Raw genomic sequence first — 25,956 nt, forward strand, 5'->3', positions numbered from 1 at the left:
AGGAACATTGTCAATGGACGTGTCACAGGCAGTGAGAAACACGGCCATTCCTGTGATTTACTACCATTAAACCAATGGCCGTTGTTCACTGATCTGATGAAGTCTCCAACATCCCTTCACAAGGAACCACAGAACCCTCCCGTCCTGGGGGAATTACTGACTGATCCCCGTGGGCATTTGTCACAATTCTTCACAATCTGATTTACTACAAATTTACCAAAATTCCTTTGCTTTGAAACAACACGACGAGACAGTATCACAGTTCAGAGTGAGAGATAAATCACGTTACCCCAATGCCTGGCACTTGTGCAGCCCGGGTCCCAGCCGCTGGATTCCTTCACACTGAATGTGGCAGTTCTCCAGGTCGAGGTGTTTTATTGTATCACAGAGTCCGATGACATGAGTCAGGACTGCGCAGTCAATCGGGGTCAGTGTCATTCCACTGAATGAAAGTGTTTCCACAGATCCCAGTGCGGCCTCAGCCAGTCCACGATTCTGAGATTCAAACAGATAGTGCAATGTGTTCAGGAGGCTCCTTTTACCAGTTTCACTCCTCGTGTTTCCACACTGGCGTTTAACCTCCTCCTTCACCCAGTCAATCACCCGGCAGGTTGTTTCATGAGGAAATGGACCCAAAAACTCCTCCAGGCGTCGAGCTGTCATTGGGTTGGAGAGACCAGCAACGAAACGGAGAAATACCTCAAATCGCCCATCTGTCGTGCTGTGGGCTTCAGTGAGAAATTTCAGGATATCCCCGGGATGTGGATTCAGGAATTGTGCGACTGCAGCTACAAACTCTTGGATGGTGAGGTGTGGGAATGTGTACACCACACACCGGGCTGAATCCTCTCTCTCCAAAAGTTCCATCAGGAACCCGGACAGGAACTGGGAAGGCTGCAGAGTGTAATTGATCAAATCTCCATCTGTAAACACAATCTTCCTCTCGAACACTCCTCTGAAGGCCATCTGACCAACCCTGAGTAACACATCACGGGGGCTCTCAATCTCACGGCCGTGGTTTTTCAGGATGTTGTAAATATAGTAGCAGTACAGTTGGGTGATGGTCTTGGGAACTCGCTGCGGGTCCCTGACTCTTTGTGTGAAGAAGGGGCCCAGTGCCAGAGCGAGGATCCAGCAGTAGGAGGGGTTGTAGCTCATGGTGTACAGGATCTCGTTCTCCTTCACGTGTTTGAAAACAGCTTCTGCCACTGTCTGATCTTCAAAATACCTGATGAAATATTCCTTCCGTTCCTCACCAACAAATCCCAGGATTTCAGCCCAGACACTGATATCCGCCTTTTCCAATAAATGTAACGCAGTGGGACGGGTGGTCACCAGCACTGAACACCCTGGGAGCAGCTTGCCCTGGATTAAACTGTACACAATGTCAGACACTTCACACCGCCACTCGGGATCTGGGCACTGGTGCTTGGGTTCTGTATCTCTCCGACTGTCAGCAAAATCGATTTTGTGCTTGAATTCATCCAAACCATCGAATACGAACAGCAGTCCCTCTGTCTGTTTCCAGATCTCTCCCAGGATATTCCCAAAGTAGGGGTAATGATGCAGAATCAGTTCTTTCAGGTTTATTCTGCAGTTAATGGTGTTTAAATCCCGGAATTTGAAACTGAAGACAAACTGGAATTGTTGGTATATCTTCCCCGTGGCCCAGTCGTAAACAATTTTTTGTACCATTGTTGTTTTCCCGATCCCCGGGACTCCGGCCACTGCTGCGGACATCCCGGATTTGTTTCCAAAGAAATATCTTTCCAATTTTTGAAGAAAGCTCTTCTTGAATAACTGATCAGTCTGGATTTTTTCCAGCTCTCCGCGGAGATGTTTCTCTCTCCACTCCTCGTGGACTCTGCCTCTTGCCAGCAGCTCATGTTCCACCAGTCTCCGATCTCGAACAGTAGAAATGACCGTGAGCTCAGCGTATCGATCAACCAGCTGGAAAACCTTCACCTTTTCCCTTATCAGGATTGTGTTCACTCTCAGTTTTTCAGTTTCTGCCCGCAGAGTCTCCTGGTGTTTCCTTCGAACATCTTATGATGGACAGAAATAGGTTGTCAGTGCCTGATCTGATGAACATGGAGCTCACAACATATTTTATTTAATAAAAAAACTACTCGTTAAAAACACTGTTTGTGTGAAATCGGGTGATCAGAGATTACAGTGTCTGAAAATGAACGATGACCCAGAAACATTTCTGACCTGATTCAGATCCGCTGTTAAAGGCCCCACTCTCCCCTCCGTTGGCAGTTTGCAGATTCCCCGGTGTTCCAGCGAGCACCAAGTGCACACGTGATTCTGGAGAGGAGAGTGTTGTGTGGAGCGGGTGGTTTCACTGCTTTCACTGCTCAGCTTCTGCTGAACTGTACAACCCTGCAGAGGGTAACAGTGGGGTAGGGGGGCATTTACTTGCTCTACTGACTTTTCCTTCTCTCACAATGGACCCCATGTTCTTGACACTCCTTTAGGATGAAGCTGTCAGTACTGAGCCATAGAAAAGGAACATAATTTCAGTTTCCTTTTCCAGGCTAAGCCAGTCGCGAAGTAACACACCCCGCACTGGTCTACAGTCTCTAATTCTCCGAGGAGCCGGTACATGAACTCAGGCAATTCCCCGATGATGTGCGGAAGAGCAGGAAGCTGAAGAGGATGGCAGCGGGAATAGGGAACTCTAAAGTCAGGAGGACAGGTAGGCGATTCTGTGCACACCGATGGTACTTTGCCTCTCAGGTGCCATTGTCCGAAATGTTTCTGGACGCGTCCACAATATCCTGAGAAGGGAGGTTGAGCAGCTAGAAGTCGTGACAAACATTGGTAACAACGACATAGGAAAAGCAAAGGGAGGAGGTCTGGAAAACCGAACACAGGGGGTTAGGAAAAAAGCTGAGGAGCAGGACCTCAAAAGTAGTGATCTCAGGATTGCTGCCTGTGCCACACGACAGTGGCAATAGGGATAGAATGAGGTGGCAGAGAAATGTGTGGCAGAGCATTTGGAGCAGGGGGCAGGGATTCAGATTTCTGGATAATTGGGACCACTTCCGGGGTAGGTAGGACCTGTACAAAAGGCACGGGTTGCACGTGAATCCGATGAGGACCAATATTCTTACGGGCAGATTTACTGGAGCTGTTGGGAGTGTTTTAACCTAAAATGGCCGGGGGACTGGAACTAGGACGATAAAGCTGTGGATGAACCAGCAGGTTTACAAGTAGATGATGGGTTTAACATGAATGTAAGGAAGGACAAGCCAATGACTGGGTTCACATACAGACGGAGCAAACTGTTAAATTGTACCACATCCACAACATTCAAAAGGGGGGAGATGCAGGACTAAACGCATTGCACTTAAATGCACGCAACATTGAGAATAAGGTGGATGAACTTTTGGCGCAATTAGAGATTGGTCGGTATGACGTTGTGGGCATCACCATGTCGTGGTTGAAAGAAGACCATAGCTGGGAGCTTAACGTTAAAAGATTTACGTCTTATCGAAAGGACAGGCAGGAAGGCATAGGCGGTGGTGGTGTGGCCGTGTTGGTTCAAGATGGAATCACATCTTGATAAAGAGGTTACATAGGGTTATTGAATGTTGAATCTTTGTGGGTGGAGATAAGAAACTACAGGGTTTAAAAAAAGCTTTTTGGGAATCTTATTTCGGCCTGCAAATAGCAGCGAAGGTGTGGGGTTGAGATTGCAAAGGGAGCTGGGAAAGGCGTGTCATCAAGGTGATGACATATTTCAATATGCACGGGGAATTCGAAAATCAAACAAACTTCAGGAGTCGGATCACAAGAGAGGGAATTTATTGAATACCTACGAGAGAGCGTTTTAGAGCAGCTTGTGCTTGAGACGACTCAGGAAAATTCTGTCTTTGATTGGGTGTTAAGTAATAGCTCGGATCTTATAAGGGAGCTTAATGTAAAAGAACCCTCAACTGGTAGTGATCATAATATGAGTGAATTCATACTGCAGTTTGAGAGGGAGAAGCATAACTTATGGTATCAGTATTGCAATGGAATAAAGTGAATTACAGAGGCACGAGAGGGAAGCTTTCGGGAAAAGGTCTCAAGTTGCAGGATAGATATGGCCCACAGAGGAAGAAGTTCTCAAGTGTCACGTGCAGGCAACCATGGTTGACAAAGGAAGTTAAGGATTGCACAAAAGCCAAAGAAAGGGCATGCAAGATAACAAAAGTGAGGGAAAGTTGGATGAATAGAAAACTTTTAAAATCCAACAAAAGGCAACTAAAATAGCGATAAGAAGGGAAAGGATGAAATATGAGGGCAGAAAAGCCAATAATATACAGCAGGATATTAAGCACCTTTTTCAGTTATATGAAGAGTAAAAGGGAGGTGAGAGTTGATACTGGAACACTGAAAGGTGATGTTCGTGAGATAGTAATGGTGGACAAACAAATGTCAGAACTTAATGTGTACTTAGCATATATCTCTGTGAAAGCCGCTAGCAGCATGCAATGGTCTGCGAGTGACAGGCAGTACGAGTGAGTGCCATTGCTATTACAAAAGAAAATAGTTCTCGGCATACTGAAAGCTCTTAAGGTGCAACGTCACCTGGGCCAGATGGGCTACATCCCAGAGATCTGAGAGAGGTTGCTGAAGAGGAGTCAGTGGATGCCATTTACTTGGATTTTCAGAAAGCATTTGATAAGGTGCCACACACGAACCTGCTTAACCAAATAAAAATCTATGGTGTCACAGGAAAGATACTGGCCCGTGGAGCGGAATTGCTGACAGGCAGCAGGCAGCGAGTGGGAATAAAAGGGGCCTTTTTCTGATTGGCTGCCAGTGACTGGTGGTGTTCCTCAGGGATCAGTATTGGGACCGCGGCTTTTCAGATTGTTTGTCAATGATTTAGATGATGGAATAAATGTATTTGTGGCAAAGTTTGCGGATGATACAAAGATAGGTGGAGAGGTAGGTACAGCGATTCCAACAGGACAGAGGCCGACGGGAATGTCTGTTTATCAAACTCACAGAGGCCTCCGGGTACAGATCCCGAGACCGGGAAGGTGCCGGGTGTTGTGACAAATGCAAATTGCTTCCTGTCCTCCAGCCACAGCAACAAAAACCTGTCTCCCAGACTCTGACAGTCTCTAAACAGGCCTCTACAGACAGGTATTCAGACTCTCAGAGTGAAATAACAACAAAAACCTGTCTCCCAGACTCTGACAGTCTCTACACAGGCCTCTAAAGAGACGTATTCAGACTCTCAGAGTGAAATAACAACAAAAACCTGTCTCCCAGACTCTGACAGTCTCTAAACAGGCCTCTACAGACAGGTATTCAGACTCTCAGAGTGAAATAACAACAAAAACCTGTCTCCCAGACTCTGACAGTCTCTAAAAAGGCATCTAAAGAGACGTATTCAGACTCTCAGAGTGAAATATAACTCCAATATAACTCAGAGTCATGCCACGTGCAGAAGTTCGCTGATGACACGGCCATAGTGGGGTGTGTCAGGAATGGACAGGAGGAGGAGTATAGGAAACTGATACAGGACTTTGTGATATGGTGCAACTCTAACTACCTGCGTCTCAATATCACCAAGACAAAGGAGATGGTGGTGGACTTTAGGAGGTCTAGGACCCATATGGAGCCAGTGATCATTAATGGAGAACGTGTGGAGCAGGTTAAGACCTACAAGTATCTGGGAGTACAGTTAGACGAGAAGCTTGACTGGACTGCCAACACAGATGCCTTGTGCAGGAAGGCACAGAGTCGAATGTACTTCCTAAGAAGGTTGGCGTCATTCAATGTCTGCAGTGAGATGCTGAAGATGTTCTATAGGTCAGTTGTGGAGAGTGCCCTCTTCTTTGTGGTGGCATGTTGGGGAGGAAGCATTAAGAAGAGGGCCGCCTCACGTCTTAATAAGCTGGTAAGGAAGGCGGGCTCTGTCGTGGGCAAACGACTGGAGAGTTTAACATCGGTAGCTGAGCGAAGGGCGCTGAGTAGGCTACGGTCAATTATGGATAACTCTGAACATCCTCTACATAGCACCATCCAGAGACAGAGAAGCAGTTTCAGTGACAGGTTACTATCAATGCAATGCTCCTCAGACAGGATGAAGAGGTCAATACTCCCCAATGCCATTAGGCTTTACAATTCTACCTCCAGGACTTAAGAACTTTTTAAAAGCTATTAATGCTTTTTGAGACGGTGATTTAGATGCATATCATATTTTTTACTGAGTTAAGTATTGTATGTAATTAGTTTTGCTACAACAAGTGTATGGGACATTGGAAAAAAGTTGAATTTCCCCATGGGGATGAATAAAGTATCTATCTATCTATCTATCCATCTATCATAACAACAAAAACCTGTCTCCCAGACTCTGACAGTCTCTAAACAGGCCTCTAAAGAGACGTATTCAGACTCTCAGAGTGAAATAACAACAAAAACCTGTCTCCCAGACTCTGACTGTCTCTAAACAGGCCTCTAAAGACAGGTATTCAGACTCTCAAAGTTAAATAAAGGCTTTGAGCTTTCCAGTCCATCACTTACCTTTCAGATGCGCGGGCACTTCAGATAAACCCCGCTCAGTGTCCATGTAGGCGAACTGGCCGTCACCTGGTGAAACAGAGTAACCTGCATGAAGTCTGTTCTGTGTAATACTGTAAATTCATCAGCATTTACATCTGTAACACACAGTGTACTGTTCACCGTACCTCGTTCCCGTATTTCCTTCAATATTCTGCTCAGCTTTGGTAAATGGTGATGTAGTTTCACAAAGGATTCCCACATCACCCTCCGGGCCCTGGAGCCCTTTTCCATCACCAGATCCAGGAGGAGTTTGGAAGCGCCCGCTCGTTTTCCCTTCTCCGCGAGGTCAGTCACGCTCTGTAATGAACAATGGGGAATATATTGAGGAGCGGAGGGATGGGTTCAAATCTACCCTGAACATGGACTGACCCAGCACATTCTGCTCGTCACAGATTACTGACAGCAATTGTTCGTAGCAGGAAAAAGAATTTAAAAGAAGTTAGCATGGCCAGTGATGACTTTCTGAACGCCACAGATTGCGGGGTACTTATCCACTTGGCAAGGTTTAAAAGGAGCAGACATAGTGTGAGTGAGCCAGAGATAGGTAGGTTATTGAGGCTTTGTGTCAGAGAGGGTTCAGTGAGGAGAGGCGGAGGATTTAGGTCGATCTTGGGTAATATTTCCCTTCTCTGTTTCACTGTTAGAACAGTGGGAATGCCAGACAGCATAGTGGGATGCTCTTCCTACAGGGTGCGGCAAGTCAGGGAGACCTCCAGTGTCCCTGACAACTGCACCTTCAGGAATTTCATCCAGCTGCAGCTTCTTACAGACTGTGCTGAGGAATTGGAGCTGGAGCTGGATAAACCCGGGATCACTCGGGAGACTGAGAGGTTGACTGACAGACTTTACAGGGAGGGAGCTATACCCAAGGCGCAGAACACAGGAAACTGGGTGACTGTCAGGAGGGGGAAGGGAACAGGCAGCCACTACAGGAAACTCCTTGTAACTGGTATACGGATTTCTGTTTCGGGGTATGGTCTCACAGAGGAAAGCCACGGTGATTATGCCTCTGGCTCTGAGTTTGGCTTTGTGACTCAGAAGGGATGAGAATTGCTGATCTGCACTGACAGGGGGAGTTCAATGTCAGGAGAACAGACTGGAGATTCTATTTACGAGAACAGGATTTTTGGATGGTGTCTTGCCAAGGGCAGTAATATCTCGTATCGACTCTGAAAGTTTCTTAAGGGCAGGATGAGCAGGTCTTGGTCCACGTTGGTACCAATGACAAGAGTAGGAAGTGTGATGAGATCCTGCAAAGTGATACAGATCCAAAATTTCTTGAAAGTGTTGTCGAAGGTAGATGACGTTGTAAAGCTTTTTGGACATGGGGCTTCATAAATCAAAATATTGAATACAGAAGTTGGGATATTACGTCGAAGTTGATGTTGCAGAGGCTAATTTGAAGCAATGTGTACATCTACCTCCCGGAATGATATCAATAAGATTGAACGAATGCAGAATAAAATACAGATTAAAATACCAGGAGTTGAGGATCTGAGATATAGAGAAAGTGTGAATAGGTTAGGACATTATTCCATAAAGTGTAGGAGGACCATGAGAGATGTGAAAGAGATATACACGTTTATAAAAGGTATAGAGAGAGTTAGTGCGAAAATGCATTTATTACTGAGTTTGGGTGGGATTGGAATTAGAGATCATAGGGTAATGATGACAGGTGAAAGGCAATATGAGAGGGAACTTGTTCACTCAGAGGTTGCTGCAGAGCACGGAACGTGCTGCCATCTTAATTAGTCGATGTACATTCGAGTTGATTATTTAAGATCAGTTTGGATAAGTTCATTCAATGGGGGAGTTATGGACGTCTCCAGTCCGGGTTCAGATCAATGGGACTAAGCAGATAATAGGTCGGTGTGGACTAGATGGGCAGAAGAGCCTGTTGCTGTACTGTAGGGTTTGATGACTATGACTAGGTGTAACTATGACGGGGTCACTGTTGATTTTCGCCAGGGTAATCCCTGGTGAACCGCAGCAGCTTCACCCTTCACTGCCAGGCTCCATGAGGGGTCCAGTGCCAGCCAACAGCTGGAAACTGGCAGTGAGGAGCAGCCAGCAAACTCAGGACTATTGTGCGTGTGTGACAGACCAAAGCCAACAGCTGGAAACTGGCAGTGAGGAGCAGCCAGCAAACTCAGGACTATTGTGCGTGTGTGACAGACCAAAGCCAACAGCTGGAAACTGGCAGTGAGGAGCAGCCAGCAAACTCAGGACTATTGTGCGTGTGTGACAGACCAAAGCCGACTGGTGGTAATGTTGAGTAAGAAGTTTGGACTGAAATTGTCAGCTGCCTCACGTGGAATGTCATGTTCAGTATAGTGTGTGGCTCCTCACTAATATTCATTCTGGGTGGCAATAGGTGAATGCACTCCAGTAGCACGAGGACCAGTTCGTTTCTTTGTAATTCTATGTTAGCTGTAGATGTTTGGAATATTTTCAGTGGCACTAATGTTGCACTTTCCATGTTAACAGTATATGCTGTGGTAATTACAAACTCAAACTGAAAGTCACAAGGAACAGAAGGTAACAGAAACATGAGGCATGTTGGGATATTGATAAAGAAAGGGTCAGCAGTTCAAATGAGAGACGGGTCAGTGTTGCCCGAGTTGAAAATAGGGTTGAAGGTAGACTGAGAATGAGCTGAGAAATATGTCACTATATATTTGATTTGTGGGAAACCCGTGGGTCATCAGGAGAACACAAATTGGTGAATGGCCACTAAGGTTGAACATTGGGAACATGGTGTGATGTCAGAAAGAGTGGTGTAGAGTGGTTCTCTGTCCACTAGCAATGTCCAGCAAGTGTCACATCACTAAATTCACCTCTCAATCATTGCCTGTATCCTAATCTGTCTATAAATGAATGTGATCAGAAAACTGGAGAGAGGCTTTTATTGGTTAATTAAAGTTCAGGGTTTCCGCAGATGAAAACTCTTTTCTTGATGTTCACCACAAGCATTACAGGATTTTCACTGCCCAGAGGTGCCGTTACACCAGTTCTGTCGGTCTGTGATTGATTCAGTAGAATCTACACTCAGCCTATGTTCCAACCACTTACGTGATACTCTCGCTCATTGAAATGATGATCATGAGTTAACATGAAACCGACTCCCTCCACACCCTCCTCAATCGCCTGCTCCAGTCGCTCCATGTAGAATCTCGTCAACTGGAACAGTTGGTGTTCGTCACAATTTGTCAGGAAGGCGGAGATGGCGGAGTTCAGATCTGTAGTCAGCCATAGAACATAAAATAGTAGATATACCATGTGTATGTGGGCACAATGCCAATTTAAACCAATCCCATCTTCAGGAACATGGTCAATATCCCTCCATTCCCAGCCTACTCATGAGTTCAAATGCCTCTCCGATGCTGCTGAGTATCTGTTTCCAGTCCCTCCCTCGGCAGCTCAATCCAGACACCGATCACTCTCTGTGGAAAACATGCATCCTAAATCCCCTTTAAACTTTACCATCTAAATTTAAACCTGTTACCTCAGGTTTTTGTGGTGAAACTCGTCTGCACCCTCTACAGACCCTCCACATCATTCTCGATTTGTGCACAATACTGAAATTGTCTCTTAACCAACGTGTATCCAGTTACAGTCTAACTTTAACAAATACCTCAACTCATCGTTAGCACACTACCAATTGTGTTGCCACCTTCAGGGAGCTGTGCATACCCATCACAAGACCCGACAGTACATCAATCTTATTATCAGTCCCAACATTCACTGTGCACATTGCTCGCGAATTTGACCTCTCAAAATGCAACTTCTCACATTTGCCTGAATTATCTGTACTTGGTGACTCTCTGTTCCTATTTCTAACTGGATGCTGAACACTTTGACAACAGTCCCAAATATACTCAACTCCGCCAACTCTGTAAATCAATGAATAAGTCCACACAGTATATCATATGATTAACCTATTTGATTCACACACACGACACATGGCGAAACAGTGATCCTTGCGAACACTACTGGTCACAGACCTTCAGCCAGAACAACGCTCCTCTAGTGCTGACTCCATTTTATGTACCCAAGACGACTTTGAAATCAATTTACAGATTCTCAGCCCGAAACGTTGAAGGTTATTTTTTCTCTATAGGTGCTTCCTGACCTGCTGAGTTCCTCCAGCATTTTGTACGGTGCCCTCTCCACTTATTATTTTGTTTTACTTTAATCCTATTCGCCAAGGACATTTCATTGCTTCAGTAGCCCCCACCCCCGATTCCCTGTGTACAATTTCTCTTGTTCACTGTCTCCTGCACCCAGCCCGTCCACCCTCAATATAACGTTCTTTAACTCGGCCACAGAAAACAAACACCGGGAACTCCCCTCACCTCCATTGTGCAACAACCCGTTAATCTGGGGAGAATTCAACATTGCCCTTCCAAACAGAAAACAACATCTGTTTCTCTCAATGGCTGTCGGAGGCATTTCCCACATCAGGGCGTACCAAATGATGACGGAAATTCTATCTGTTCCCTTGACTGTTACATTGCCCGCTGTTGTATTCCTGTCTGAGTGTTACCCACTCCCACCTTATTCAGGGGCTCCTTCTCCTTTCACTCAGGTGAAGATTTGTGTGGTGAGCGGAGCGATTCGATCAATCCCCTCGTTAGGTCCCCACGCTGGACCTGGTGAATTGTTCCAATGCTCATGGACGCTTTACCAGTTGGAACAATGACCCCGTTTGATGGTACTTTCTCTCTGCCCCTTTATCGTCCAAGTTTATCCCTCTGAATTATTGATGATTTGACTACACGTATACCATGATGACAGAGTTTTAATGAGAAAGAGGCCAGTGAGCATACCTGTGTCCATTCTGACTCTGTCGTTGGTTGATTACCGTCTGCTTGTCTCGTCTGCGTGGAAGAAAGCCCCACCTGCTGGCAATGACCTGAATTACACAAATAAAAAAGTGTGATTCAGTTACACATTCCTTCAAATTTAAACACTTTTGTAAGGTCACTGCTCACTCTCCGACATTCTAGGGAGTAAATGGAGATTGGTACAAAGACCTCCAACTGAACACAAATTTCAAGAAGATAGCAAGGAAATATAAGGAAACTTACTTAAAGGAGCGATGCACTGAAGCTGAAGAAGCCAAAAGAATTGGAAAAAAAGAAGAGATCTGTTGCAGAAGATTAGAGAAATCAAAGGAAAATTTCATGTAAAATGAGCGTAGGAAAAGACAAAGAAGGGAAGGACCTTACAGAAGCAAAGGACATCAAAGGGAGATGGCAGGAACACACAGAAGAATTGCAGAAAGATCCAACAGTGAAGACACCTGCAATGACTCCCTCATCGATCTAGAGCCAGACATTCTGGAAAGTGAAGTCGAATGGGTGATAGAAAACATTGCCAATAATAAGGCTGCAGGATGTGACAGGATTTCTGTAAAATTGTTGAAAATTCTAAAAGGTGATGCTGTATATGTGTTGCATGCAATTTTCCAGCAGATCTGGGAAAATATAAACAACAATGACTTTTAGGCTGGATTAAGATCCGTTTTTATCCCAATACCCAAGAATGGAAATGTAAAGTATTGTTCAAATTACCGAAAGTTTTCACGTGCTAGAAGGTAATGCTAAAGATTGTGCAAGCAAGACCCTAGCAATATATGGAACAGGAACTGCCAGATAGAAGCTGCTTTTAGAAGAGGCAGAGGCACCAGAGACCAAATTGCTAACCTACGCTGGATGATGGAGAAATCGCGAGAATTTCAGAAAAGTATTTATCTATGTTTTATTGACTACTCTAAAGCCTTCAGCAGTGTGGTCCATAATAAACTATGGCAAATCCTTAAAGAAATGGGAATACCTGGACATCTGTTCTGCCTTATGAGAAACTTGTACAAAGATCAAGAAGCAACAGTTAGAACGACACAGAACAACAAACTGGTTCAAGATTTGGAAAGGAGTATGACCAGGCTGCATATTGTCACCCTGCTTATTTAATCTATATGCTGAACATATGAGGAATGCTGGTCGAGAGGACTCAAAATGTTGCAGTCAAAATTACCAGAAAGAATATTAACAACTTCAGATATGCAGGTGATACTATTCTAATCACTGAAAGTGAGGAGGATCTGAGGAAGCTTCTAAGCAAAGTGAAAGAAGAAAGTGGAAAGCTGGCTTTCTGCTCAATATTAAGAAAACCAGCCAATCCTGTTAACTCTGTGGTAATCAATGGAAAGGAAGTGGAAGCAGTGGCAGATTTTGTCTTCTTCAATTCAAAGATTTCTATAGATGGTAAATGCAACCACAATATTAAACAACGCTTACTTCTGGGGAGGGCAGCAATGGGAATTTAGAAAAAATACTTAAACGCAGAGATATAACGTTGTCTACCAAGAACAGTAGAGTCCAGTCTATAGTATTTCCAGTTGTGATGTATGGCTGTGAGAGCTGGATTATTAGTAAGGCTGAATATAGAAGAATCAACGTCTTTGAACTTGGTTGCTGGAAGAAAGTGTTAAGAGTTCATTGGACAGCAAGAAGATCCAACAAGTCAATACTTGGGGAAATTCAGCCAGACTGCTCACCGGGAAGCTTGAAAAGCTGAAATATCTTTGGAAACAAGCAGTCAATGTTTTGGGCTGAGACTGTTCATCAGGACAGAAGAGGGAGCGGACAGGGGCCCTATAAAGAACGTGGGGGGTAGGGTGGGATGGAGGAGGCTGGTAGGTGCCAGCTGAAAAACCAGTAAGAGGAAAGATCAAGGGGTGGGGGAGGGGATAGCCAGGAAAGGTGAAGAAGGAATGTGTAGGGGGAAATCACTTTGGGTAGTAGAAGGCGGTGGAATCATGAGGGAGGTGATAGGCAGCTGGAGGAGGAGGCAGAGTGAAACTGGGATGGGGGAAGGGAGAGTGAGGGAATTACCAGAAGTTGGAGAATCCAATGTTCGTGCCAAGGGGCTGGAGACTACCCAGACGGTGTATGAGGTGTTGCTCCTCCAGCCTGGACCTGCATTCCTTTGACTAGCACTGATCATTGTTTTTGTGTAATGTTTTTCTGGGTTTATGATGGGAAATTCCAGTCATTCATTGCTACATTTTAGCTCGGGCGACACAATTATCTGCTTGTGTATTTCTGGGTCACACTAACTGTAACTGGGGTGTGTGATGGTCACCTCCCTCTGGCTGTACGATCAATGTTTTTAAACTATCATACTTTATGTATTGTGTTTGGTTTATTATTGTGGTCTCTAACATTTTGTTCTCCTTTACACTTGTTACTGGAATGACATCAAACAATTCTGAATCTTGAATCCTGGGTAAAAACCATGACCAACCACATATCTAAAGTCTTTCTTGATTTCACAAACTCCTACAATGTCACCCTAATTCTCCTCTGGAATAAAGATCCAGCTTAGCCAAACGCTTCCTTAGACTCGGCCCTCAAGCCCAGGCAACATCTTCAGCAATCTCTTCTGCGCCCTCTCCAGCTTGATAATATATTTTCTACAGTAGGTTGAGCACAACTGTACATAATACTGTGTAGCCGCACCAACAATATAATGCCCATAATCCAGAACTCAGTGCCCAGTCTGATGAAGGCTAGCATGATTAAAGCCTTCTTCTTCACCCTCTATATTTGCACATCCACTTTCAGTGACTGTACTCTTGTACTCCCAGGTTGCTCTGTTCCACAACACTCGGTGCCCTCCCATTCACTATACCAGTCCCACCTAGTTTGACTGTCCAAAATGCACCATCTCTCACTTGTCCAAGTAGAAAACCATTTGCCATTCCTCAGCCCCTCTCCAAAACTGACCAAGATGTCTTTGAAATTCATTGACACCTGTTGCCTTATAAGCCAGTTCCATATCCTCAGAGTCACCAGCCCAATATCATCACCCATACAAAGACGCTTTGGTGCTGGCAATTTGCCGTGGTGTTCCTGCCATTTCCGATTCACAGACTAAGGTGGAACTGGAACCTAATGACCCTCTGCCGGGGCCAATGCCCAGGCTGGTTCCCCGGTCTGTATAGAGGATGCAGATACACTTCAGCCTGACTCCAGCTGCTAAACCGAGCACATTTGATCCCTATGTCATCGCTGTATGGGATCTTGCCCAGCACAGCTGGCTGCCATGTTTCCTGCAGTGCAGCAGGAACAAAATGTAAAACTACAAAGTAGAAAATGCTGGGAACCCAGTACATCAGATTACATCTCTGAAAGGACAAATGGTGGAAGACCCAGTTCCAGAACTGAGACTGTCCAAGTTGCTGCCGATCTGCTGAGCGTTTCCAGTATTTTCTCCTCCTTACTTTAAATTTCCTGCAGCTGTAGTATTTTCTCCCTCTTCATTTTAATGCACAGATAGTAACTGATTGCCGCCCTAAACTGTAAATACCATCCCACCCCAACCACTCTGTTAGATCTGAGTTCATTCTGACCCTGGTGTAATACATCCCATACAGACAATGCACAAAGCATCCTTTCCTCCCACTATCATTCTGTTACATTTGCCCCTGAGGCTGCGGTCTTTTCATTGAGAGGCGGTGACCACAGAGCGATAAAAATCTGCAACTCTTCCTGGTGGGTTGTTACCCTGGAAACAGAGGCTCACCAAAAATAACCGAAAAAGGAAATAACAAACTCAACATCAGATGCTATGAGTTCCATTATGATGACAATTAACACTGCAGCCATTTTGTAACGGTGAAACTAAGATTGAAATGGCTGATTTTACCCTGCCACATGCTGTGTTCAATTAAACCTCTGGCAGCCCTAGCTATTAAAAAAAAACAATTCTGGAAACGATGCAAAACAAAATTTCACAATGAATACAAAGTCTGTAGGAGAGATTGTTGAAATATATCATTGCAGCAATGGGATACAGGCTGGGCAGAAGTTTATCAAGATGGTTGATTCATATCATTGAGTTGGTGGTATAGAGTCTGGACAGAGGTTGAACAAGATGGTTGATATATATCATTGAGGTGGTGGGATACTGACTGGACAGGCTGAACAAGATGATTGATATATATGGATACAGGCAGGACAGAGATTCAACAAGACGGTTGATATATATCATTGAGGTGGTGGGATACAGACTGGACAGAGGTTGAACAAGATGGTTGATATATATCATTGAGGGAGTGGGATACAGGCTGGACAGAGATTCAACAAGATGGTTGATATATATGATTGAGGTGATGGGATGCAGGCTGGACAGAGGCTGACCCAGATGAGCAGGGAATGAACAGATGGAACCAGGTGGGAGAAGGGATCAAGAACAATCACTGATGGTCCTCCAGCAATACAAGATACTGAATTAAAGATTCAGTACTGTGCTGCTCCAGGGGGCACGGTGATTGTGGTGGACAACTTGGCTCTGCATTCCTTTGACTAGCACTGTTCATTGTTCTTGTGTTAAAATGCTTTTGTGGGTTTATGATGGGAAATTCCAGTCATTTATTGTTACATTTTAGCTCGGGCTACATAATTATCTGATTGTGTATTTTTGGGTCACACTAACTGTAACCGGGGTGTGTGATGGTCACCTCCCCCTGTCTGTACGAGACTGGTTGGGTTCACTCTCCGGGTCACGGTGCCCAGTATGTTTATGTTTATCACAATAAAACCGTTGAGTTTAACGAGCTCCTTTGTCTATCATTATGGACCAAATGCTCGCCACCATACCACTATGTAAAAGATCTCGAAATGACAAAGCTAGAACAAACCATAACTTTGCCATTCACCAAATTTTATCAATGCACCATAAAAAGTTTCCCATCCGGATACTTCACGCCTTGGTATGGCCACTGCTTTACCCGTGACTGCAAGGAACTGCAGAGTTACTGACACAGATCAGCTCATCACAGAAACCAGTCTCCCCTACATGAACACTTTCTGGACTTCCCGCTCCCTCGGTGAAATCGAAGATCCCCACAACCCGAGACATTCTCCTTTCTCACCCACCCCAATTAGGGAGAAGATACAACAGTATCATCAGGCTCAGAAACGGCTTATCTGAAGTAAACAAACTTTGGAGGATTTCCAGGAAGCGAGGCAAAGCCACCAGTTCGGGAAGTTAACGGGACTCACTGGCCAACAACCGATTTCCCCAACAAGAGAGAATCTGCCGCTGCTGCAAATCAATATCGACGCAAACTGGTGAATGAACTCAGCGGGCTAAAAATCACTGCAGACGGTGAGCATGCGCAGTGTGATTCTCACGTCACCAGACCCGGGGGGTGGGGTCTCGGAAAAACCGCACTGCAGTAGCTCTGCGGCAAAGTGAGAGCGGAGAACGGGATCACGTAACCGTGGGTGGGTCTCCCCGACAATAAACCGATTCAGACATACGAGCCTAATTAGGCCGTTTGGCCCATCGAGTCTGCTCCGGCATTCAATCATGCCTGACCCTTTTTCACTCCTCAGCCCCACTCCCCGGCCTTCTCACCGTAACCAATCAACAACCTATCAAACACGAGGAAATCTGCAGATGCTTGAAATTCAAACAACAACACACACAAAATGCTGGTGGAACACAGCAGGCCAGGCAGCATCTATAAGGAGAAGCACTGTCGACGTTTCGGGCCGAGACCCTTCGTCAGGACTAACTGAAAGGAAAGATAGTAAGAGATTTGAAAGTAGTGGGGGGAGGGGGAATGCAAAAACAACCTATCAATCTCCGTCTTACATACCCCAAACCTGGCCTCCACAGATGCCTCTGCTAATTCCACAAATTCACCACACTCTGGTTAAAGAAATTTCTCTGAGTTTAGTGAAGCGTATCCCTCTGATCAGCAACACTGTTCAGGGTTTTGCATTTAACAGTGTACTGTCTCATACATTCCACCTACCGAGCTGCCAAGATGATCATCACTAATCAAATATCACTGAGATTTCTCAGGTCCTGTTGAATTTATTGCCAAGTGTGCAAGTACGGGAAGGTACAGGGACAGAGAAACACTGACTTGTGGCAGCATCACAGGCAAGTACATTCAGATAACACACGGAACACAAATTATACGATTCTCTGTCAGTAACAGTATAGAAACATGTTTTACTTCATCCTGCTAATAGGATCAGAACAACAGGGGCTGAGCGGCGGCTCATCTCAGGCGGTTCGGTGTGAAGGTCTCACAACCCGGACCGACCTCAGCAGATTCTGTGAAGGAAGCGAGGCGAGGCCGCCAGTTCGGGAAAGTTCATCCCCTCCCCCTTCAGGCTTCACCGATCACCTTGTGTTTCTCTCTCCCTCCCCACCCCCACCTTTTATTCTCCAGTGCTGCCGAAGGGTTTCGGCCGCTAATGTAGACTGTACTCTTTTCCTGGATTCTGCCCGGTCTGATGAGTCCCTCCAGCATTTTGTGCTCGTTGCTCGCATTTCCAACATCTGCAGATTTTCTCTTGTTTGAGTTCGGGAAAGTTAAAGGGACTCACTGCCCAACATCAGACCTCTCCGCTCCGGACCGGCTTCAATACTCACCGAAAGGATAATCCTTTCCCAGCTCTTCGACCCGGGGGGCGAGGACCTGCTCTCGATCCCGATCCCACCGCAGAAACCTTCAACAAAGAACTGGAAACAACACGGGCAATCCAGGACTGAGCATGCGCGATGTGAATTGCGCGTCATCAGGACGGTGGGCGGGGCCTCGGAAACGAAACTGCAAATGCTGCAGCTCCGCGGCAAAATGGGATCACGTGACGGTGGATGGTCTCCCACGTGACCCGGTGACAGTTCCTCGCCCCTGCCGACCCACCGCCGTTTCCCCCACATTATTTCATACTTACACCAGCAACATTTTCAATTTTCCCTCCGTACTTTTCCCGTCCAATTCCTCCATGCCCCCCACCCCGGGTCAAAGATTTACGGGTTAAATTCCCAACCCGGTCTGACAGAGAACGCAGGCACAAATAGGAATCGTGCGGGGTTCATTTAAATCATTTTATGTTCATAAACACTAATTCGGTCACCAGTGGTGTGCCTCAGGGATCTGTTCTGGGACTCCTACTCTTCGTGATTTTTATAAATGACCGTCAGTTCAGCGGAGAGGAACATCGGGTGAGTGGGAGGGAGAATGTGTTTAAATTTTCACACATTACAGGACTGATGGGTGTCAGAACTCTGTTTCATCAGGATGTCAAAGCATAAAAACAAATCACAAATAAATATATATAATTCTTAAAAATGTGAATCTCAACCAATGTTTGAAAAAGTTGTAAATACCCCTGCTGGTGGCTCAATGTTCAGAGCGAGGGGAGTAGGCAACAGTTCTATGATGTTGCAATAAACGAGCTTAAATAGGGCAGAATTTTTTATTTCAGGAAGACTGTACAGTGTGACGGCAGCATGTCAGTGAGAACTGGGGCATAATCAGTGGGTTCCACAGGAGCTCGAGTGTGTTCTGTTCTGGGTGAAGATGATTGTGTTACAATCTGTAATTGCAAGGCTTATTGAGAAAGTAAGGAGGCATGGGATCCAAGAACTGGCTTGGCCAACAGAAGGCAAAGAGTGGTTGTAGACGGGTCATATTCTGCATGGAGGCCGGTGACCCGTGGAGTGCCTCAGGGATCTGTTCTAGGACATTAACATTCGTGATTTTTATAAATGACCTTGATGAGGAGTTGGAGGGATGGGCTAGAAAGTTTGCTGATGACACAAAGGTTGGGGGTGTTGTGGATAGTGTGGAGGGCTGTCAGAGGTTACAGTGGGAAATTGATAGAATGCAAAACTGGGCTGAGAAGTAGCAGATGGAGTTCAACCCAGATAAGTGTGAAGTAGGTTAAATATGATGGCGGAATATAGTATTAATGGTAAGACTCTTGGCAGCGTGGAGGGTCAGAGGGATCTTGGGGTCCGGGAACATAGGACCCTCAAAGCAGCTGCGCAGGTTGATGCTGTAGATAAGAAGGCGTACGGTGTATTGGCCTTCATCAATTGAGGAATTGGATTTAGGAGCCGAGGGGTAATGTTGCAACTATATAGGACCCTGGTCAGACCCAGCTTGGAGTACTGTGCTCACCTCTGGTCGCCTCACTACAGAAAGGATGTGGAAGCCATAGAAAAGGTGCCGAAGAGATTTTCAAGGATGTTGTCTGGATTGGGGAGCATGTCTTATGAGAGTTGGTAGAGTGAACTCGGCCTTTTCTCCTAGGAGTGATGGAGGATGAGAGGTGACCTGATAGAGGTGTATCAGGTGATGAGAGGCATTGATCGTGTGGACTGACAGAGGCTTTCTCCCACAGTTTGAAGATGCATTGATCGTGTGGACTGACAGAGGCTTTCTCCCACAGTTTGAAGGTGCATTGATCGTGTGGACTGACAGAGGCTTTCTCCCACAGTTTGAAGGTGCATTGATCGTGTGGACTGACAGAGGCTTTCTCCCACAGTTTGAAGGTGCTTGGAAGTAGGTACAGAGGAGATGTCAGAGGTAAGATTTTTATACAGAGAGTGGTGAGTGTGTGGAATGGGATGCCGGCGACAGTGGAAGAGGCGGGGACGATAGGGTCTTTTAAGAGAGTCCTGGACATGGACATAGAGCTTAGAAAAATAGAGAGCTATGTGTAACCCAAGGTAATTTGTAAAGTGAAGACATACTCAGCACAGCATTGTGGGCCGAAGGGCCATTATACTGCTGTAGTTTTTCTATGTTTCTAATTTCCATTCACATTCCTCTGGCTTCACTGGACAGGAACACTGAAACTTCCGGTGAGAAACAGGAGGTGGTGGCCATTCAGCCCCTCAAACCATCAACAAGATGACAGCTGCTCTTCCATCTCAGCCACATGTTTCCGTCCGATCCTCATTTCCTCGACCCCTTCGGTCTCCACACATCTGCCGGCCTCAGTTTTATGTGAGGACGATCACTGAGTCTTCACTGCCCTCTGTGGTGGGGATTTACAAACTACCTGCGTCTCAATATCACCAAGACCAAGGAGATGGTGGTGGACTTTAGGAGATCTAGGCCTCATATGGAGCCAGTGATCATTAATGGAGAATGTGTGGAGCAGGTTAAGACCTACAAATATCTGGGAGTACAGTTAGATGAGAAGCTAGACTGGACTGCCAACACAGACGCCTTGTGCAGGAAGGCACAGAGTCGACTGTACTTCCTTAGAAGGTTGGCGTCATTCAATGTCTGTAGTGAGATGCTGAAGATGTTCTATAGGTCAGTTGTGGAGAGCGCCCTCTTCTTTGTGGTGGCGTGTTGGGGAGGAAGCATTAAGAAGAGGGACGCCTCACGTCTTAATAAGCTGGTAAAGAAGGCGGGCTCTGTCGTGGGCAAAGTACTGGAGAGTTTAACATCGGTAGCTGAGCGAAGGGCGCTGAGTAGGCTACGGTCAATTATGGAAAACTCTGAACATCCTCTACACAGCACCATCCAGAGACAGAGAAGCAGTTTCAGCGACAGGTTACTATCGATGCAATGCTCCTCAGACAGGATGAAGAGGTCAATACTCCCCAATGCCATTAGGCTTTACAATTCAACCGCCAGGACTTAAGAACTTTTTAAAAGCTATTATTAATGCTTTTTGAGATAGTGATTTAGATGCATATCATATTTTTTTACTGAGTTAAGTATTGTATGTAATTAGTTTTGCTACAACAAGTGTATGGGACATTGGAAAAAAAGTTGAATTTCCCCATGGGGATGAATAAAGAATCTATCTATCTATCTATCTATCTATCTATCTATCTATCTATCTATCTATCTATCTATCTATCTATCTATTCAAACCCTCGGAGTGGAGACATTTCCCCTCATCTCAGTCCCGGACATTCCACACCCTGTTTCAGAGACTGGGATCCCTGGTTCAACCGGTAATGATGTTGTGCACTTCAATGTGTTCACCTCTCAGTCCTCGATTCTCTAAATGAAAGGGTTATCGCATTTGATCTTTCTTCATATGATGACCCCACCACTCCAGGGATCAGTCTGGTGAATCTTCATTGCACTCTCTATAACAAATACTCTCTAACCTCTTTGTTAATCCTCTATGGAATTAATTTCCATCTTCTGCAGCCCCGTGTTGCCCCAACCACTCACCTCCCATCCCTGTCACTATTTCCACCTTCCCATCTCCCCTCTCACCTGGATCCACCTATCGCTCCCCAGCTCTTGCCCCATCCCCACCCCTCACCTCTTTTCTCTGACTATTTCCCGTCCACTCTCAGTCCAGAGGGAGGGTCTCGGCCCGAAATGTTGACGGTCCATTTCCCTCCACAGATGCTGCCCGACCCACTGAGTTCCTCCGGCAGTTTGTTCTTTGGTCTGTATAACCCGTGTTAGTATGGGGAGCGGGATTTTACACCATATTCCAGGTACAATCTCAACAAAGCACAAATAATTGTCACTTTGCCCGGACCATCGGCCCAGCTTGCAGGGCAACAGTCTGACAGTGTTTGCCCCCAATGTGGTGAATCCCTCCGCTCGACACCACCGTGGGCTCAGACATTTCCACAGATGAGCCCCTCCTGTCCCACCGGGACAAACATCCTGTCCGCCCCGTCTCTCACCATCTTCATCCTTTCAATAAAATCCCCCCTCTCCCTCCCTCCCCGGGGAACCGGCATCAAACCGACGGGCCGAGCGGTCTCCTCCTACCTCTCAGCGATACATCAGACTCCGGCCGCAGGAGACGCTTCACAAACGCCCCAACTTCCCTCGGAGGGAAATGGAAATAAATCAGAAAGCGGACATTTACTTTGAGGTTTTCTCCGCTCTGAGGAGGCGGTCGGCGCCTGAGCGGGAGACGGACTCAGCGGGGGTAACGCCCACTCGGCTTGTCCGCCTCCGCGACTGGTTGTAACCTGTGATTGGCATCGCTCCGCACCAATGGGAATAGCGCAGCTCCTGAATCCTCCGCTGACAGCAGTGAGGGAGGGGGCTGGTCACGTGATTATTAGCCCAGCCGTTCAACCTAAGCTCGAGCACAGCAGCGCGTGGGTGACGTAAGACACAGCGCACGTGAGGGCAGATCCCGGTGTGGGGAGCACATGTGTGACGTCAGGCGTGTGGGGGAGGAGCTGTGTGACGTCACCCGTGGGAGAGGGCTGGCATTTAAAAGCACCTTAATGGACCTTTCAGTGGGACAACAACATTAATCACGGGTTTCATCACTGAATCCAGTGTTGTGGGATGTAAAGTCCCCTGGTATGTGTCGGCTGTGCCGTGTTGTTGGTGGAGTGGGCAGCGTGGTGTTTGTCTCGATTCGGGTCACAACACCAGAATTGCCAGCGGGGTCCACACACAGTGTATTAGTCAACAGAGAACCTCTCGTCCCTGCAGTCTTTGTCTCCTGGTAAACTCAACACCCTGACAGTGTGGACCATAGATACCCCTTCCTCTCAGAGTCAGGGGATCATTCAGACAGCTGATCGCTGAGAGGAATTATATTTATTGGTCATTAAAGTTTGCCCAGATTCGTTTGGACGGATTTGATGTGGAGTTCGAGGTGTCACAGTGAAAGGGCCGGACGGCCGAACTCTCTCCGTTGTCCAAACATCCTTCCAGGTGAGGCGACACTTCACCTGTGAATCTTCCGGGGTCGCCCGTTGTGTCCGCTGCTCCCAATGCGGCCGCCTCGACACTGGTGACATCGACTCCTCCGCAGTTGTGCGGGGTAGGGTTTTTTTTGGGGGGGAGGGGAAATCGATGATATTATTCCCTTTTGTGCGGGAGGGGTGGATTTGGGGGTTGATGATTGGGATGACGTTCCTTTTTATGCGGGGGTAGGAGTTTGATTTTTCTCTATGATAGAGGCTGCCCGGCCTGCTGAGTCCCGCCAGCATTTTGTGTGTGTTGCTCTGAATTTCCAGCATCTGCAGACTTTGTCGTGTTTGTGATTTACCTCTCCGTTGTCCCTCCCGCCTCCGGCCAGTGTCCCTCTGTAGGGACCACCGGCCACGGCTGGTGCAGCCCAGAACCTCCTGCTAAACGGAGGCGCAGTGCCGACCGTAGCTGTCTCCGGCGGTTCTTCTATTCAGGCGTCCGTGAAGAAGGGTCTGATCTCGGGGTTGTGGAAATCAGGGGCCGGCTGCCGTGGAACCACAACTTTGTGGGCCGAAGGGCCTGTATCGTGCTGTAGGTTTTCTATGTTTCTATGAAAAGTGTCGGGAACGAGCTCTGCCGGACGGCTGGAGGCTCCGGGCTCTCCGGTCCCGCAGCCCCGGTTTTAGCTTTGCGCCCGAGCCCGGGCTGTGGGATCAGTTAGTTGTGGTTCCCAGGCTGGGAGGGGTTTGGGGTGAAGGGGATCTGTCTGTTTGTGTGTAGGTAGAGGTTATGGGTGGACTGTAGTCGGGGGGGATGGGGGGTGGGGCTGCTGTTGTGAGAAAGTGGGATGATCGGACGTTCCGTGACCCGGGTCAAATAAAGTTGTGAACGGGGGAGGATCTGCTCCGTTGTATCGGACGCTCGCGTGTCCTTTCAGGAAGCAGCAATTCTCTCTTCAAATGAATTGCTGTCTAATCTTGCTGTTAACATGGTGTTTGTTACAAAGCCCCAGTGTCTGGAAGAGCTGTCACCGTCATGGGCTGTTGCTGCAGATTAGGATGGCGGTGGGGTGTCAGTGACCTCTGTATCAGAGAACAACACGGGTTTCTACATCCTCCTGTGAGATATAAATGTCCTCACAGTGGATTCGGATCAGCTGGCGTATCTGGAGTTTGCAAAGGGAAAGGGAATAGGGAAGGGACTGAGGAGAGACAGTTTTAATCAGCAAACAATCGTCCGGGATGGAGGGGTACAGGAGCTGTCTGACAGATCGTTTTACAGTAATTGTATTTTTATATAATCTCACAGATGGTGATTGAGGAAGAAGCTTGTTGATGGAGGGTACCCGGAGGTGAGCAGGTCAGACACGGTATCAGGAGAGTGACAGTGATGTGATTTCCTGTGTCACGGGTACAGACATTCGTCTCAAGTGAGGAGTTTGTGTGGAGATGCAGCTTCCCTGGAGGTGGAGGAAAGAGGACACACCAACAGGTGGAACCAGCTGTGGGAGGACATGGTTTGTCAGGTCTGACGATGAGCTGAATGTACCATAACCTTCAGACTGAATCAGAAAACCATTCTGAGGGTATTTGAAATGTCAGAAGCAGAGGAGATGTGATCCCATGTCTCCATCAGACCCTCAGTGAGATGGTTCCAGTTATAACGTGCAGGGATGAAAGCACAGTGTTTGGGGTCTGATTTAATCACTGATTCTGACACAGTGAGAGGGTTAGTTTTGCTGTAAGGCAGCAACATTAATGGAAGAAACTTCATCAATTGCCAGTTGTTTAGCAAAAGTGATCAACTTGTATGTTACCTTGACAGAAACAGATACTCACAGTGGTGACAAAAGGGTGCAGTCTGGTTTATTTCAGGTTGGAGAGGGGTGTGGAGTTTTGAAATCAATGCCTTGCGGTGCCACCATCGTTAATTGAGCGACATCGTCCGGAGTGGTGGATCACACAGCACGGAAACAGGCCTTTAGCCGGCCATACCTGTTCTGACCATCCACTCACTGTCTACACTGGTCCCATTTATCAGCACTTGGTTCACAGCCGACTGTATCTCGGCAGTTTCAATGCTCATCCACTTCGTAAATGTTGTGAAGGGACCTGCTTCCACCACCACCTCAGGCAGTGAGTTCCAGATTTCAGCTACCTTCTGAGTGACAAATCTCCTCTTCAGATCCCTCTAAACCTCTTCATCCTCCGCTTAAATCCATGCCCTCTGATCTGTGACTCCTCTGTCCCAGGATCGGGGCCGATATGGGCATCAGTGAGGCCTTTGATAACGTTCACATGGTAAGTTGCTGTGGAAAGTCAGATCACACGGGATCCAGGGAGAGCTGGCTCACTGGATGCACAGTTGTCTTGATGGTAGGAAGCAGCGAGTGATGGTGGGAGGCTGTTTATTGGACTCGAGGCCCGGGTCTAGTGCGGTTCCCCAGGGTTACACCCCATTGCTCTCATTATTCATTGATATTTAATTATATTTGCATTTGCACAGTTTGTTGAACTCTATGCTCCACTTGATCTTTCATTGATCCTGTTACTATTCTAAAGATTTTCTAAGTGTTCCTGTAGGAAAAACAATCTCAGGGTTGCATGTAGTGACATATACGTACTCTGATAATAACATTTACTTTGAACGTCAACCATTATTGTCATCTAGATCAATAATTTGGTTAAGAATGTACAGGGTATGGAGAGTAGGTTTGCAGCAAGTTCAATTACATTTTTCTGAAAGATATTAAGTATAAACTCTTCACTCTGTTTCCCTCTCCGCACTCGAACACACCCTCCCCTTACTGTCTTCCCTCTCTGCCCCGTCCTCCCTCTCACCCTGACATTGGACATACGTTCAGGGTGAATGTGAATTATTTTCGGGGAATCTGAAGGGGAATTCTTCACTCAGAG

General features: G+C 46.6%; 1 protein-coding gene across 1 annotated transcript in view; it reads right to left on the reverse strand.

Moving 5' to 3' along the window:
- LOC140721248 (NACHT, LRR and PYD domains-containing protein 3-like) overlaps positions 1-18,165 on the reverse strand; it is a 69,322-nt gene extending 51,157 nt beyond the window's left edge. Inside the window, exons 1-6 of the mRNA XM_073036099.1 lie at positions 18,034-18,165; positions 11,400-11,485; positions 9,643-9,809; positions 6,696-6,867; positions 6,532-6,597; positions 290-2,045 (exon numbers count right to left, since the gene is read on the reverse strand). Coding sequence (XP_072892200.1) covers positions 290-2,045; positions 6,532-6,597; positions 6,696-6,867; positions 9,643-9,809; positions 11,400-11,409 — 2,171 coding nt within the window. The 5' untranslated portion in view covers positions 11,410-11,485; positions 18,034-18,165. The remainder of the gene's footprint in view (positions 1-289; positions 2,046-6,531; positions 6,598-6,695; positions 6,868-9,642; positions 9,810-11,399; positions 11,486-18,033) is intronic.
- Between the last annotated feature and the right edge of the window lie 7,791 nt (positions 18,166-25,956).

The sequence above is a fragment of the Hemitrygon akajei genome, unplaced genomic scaffold (genome assembly GCF_048418815.1).
Source record: "Hemitrygon akajei unplaced genomic scaffold, sHemAka1.3 Scf000053, whole genome shotgun sequence".
NCBI classification, from domain to species: Eukaryota; Metazoa; Chordata; class Chondrichthyes; order Myliobatiformes; family Dasyatidae; genus Hemitrygon; species Hemitrygon akajei.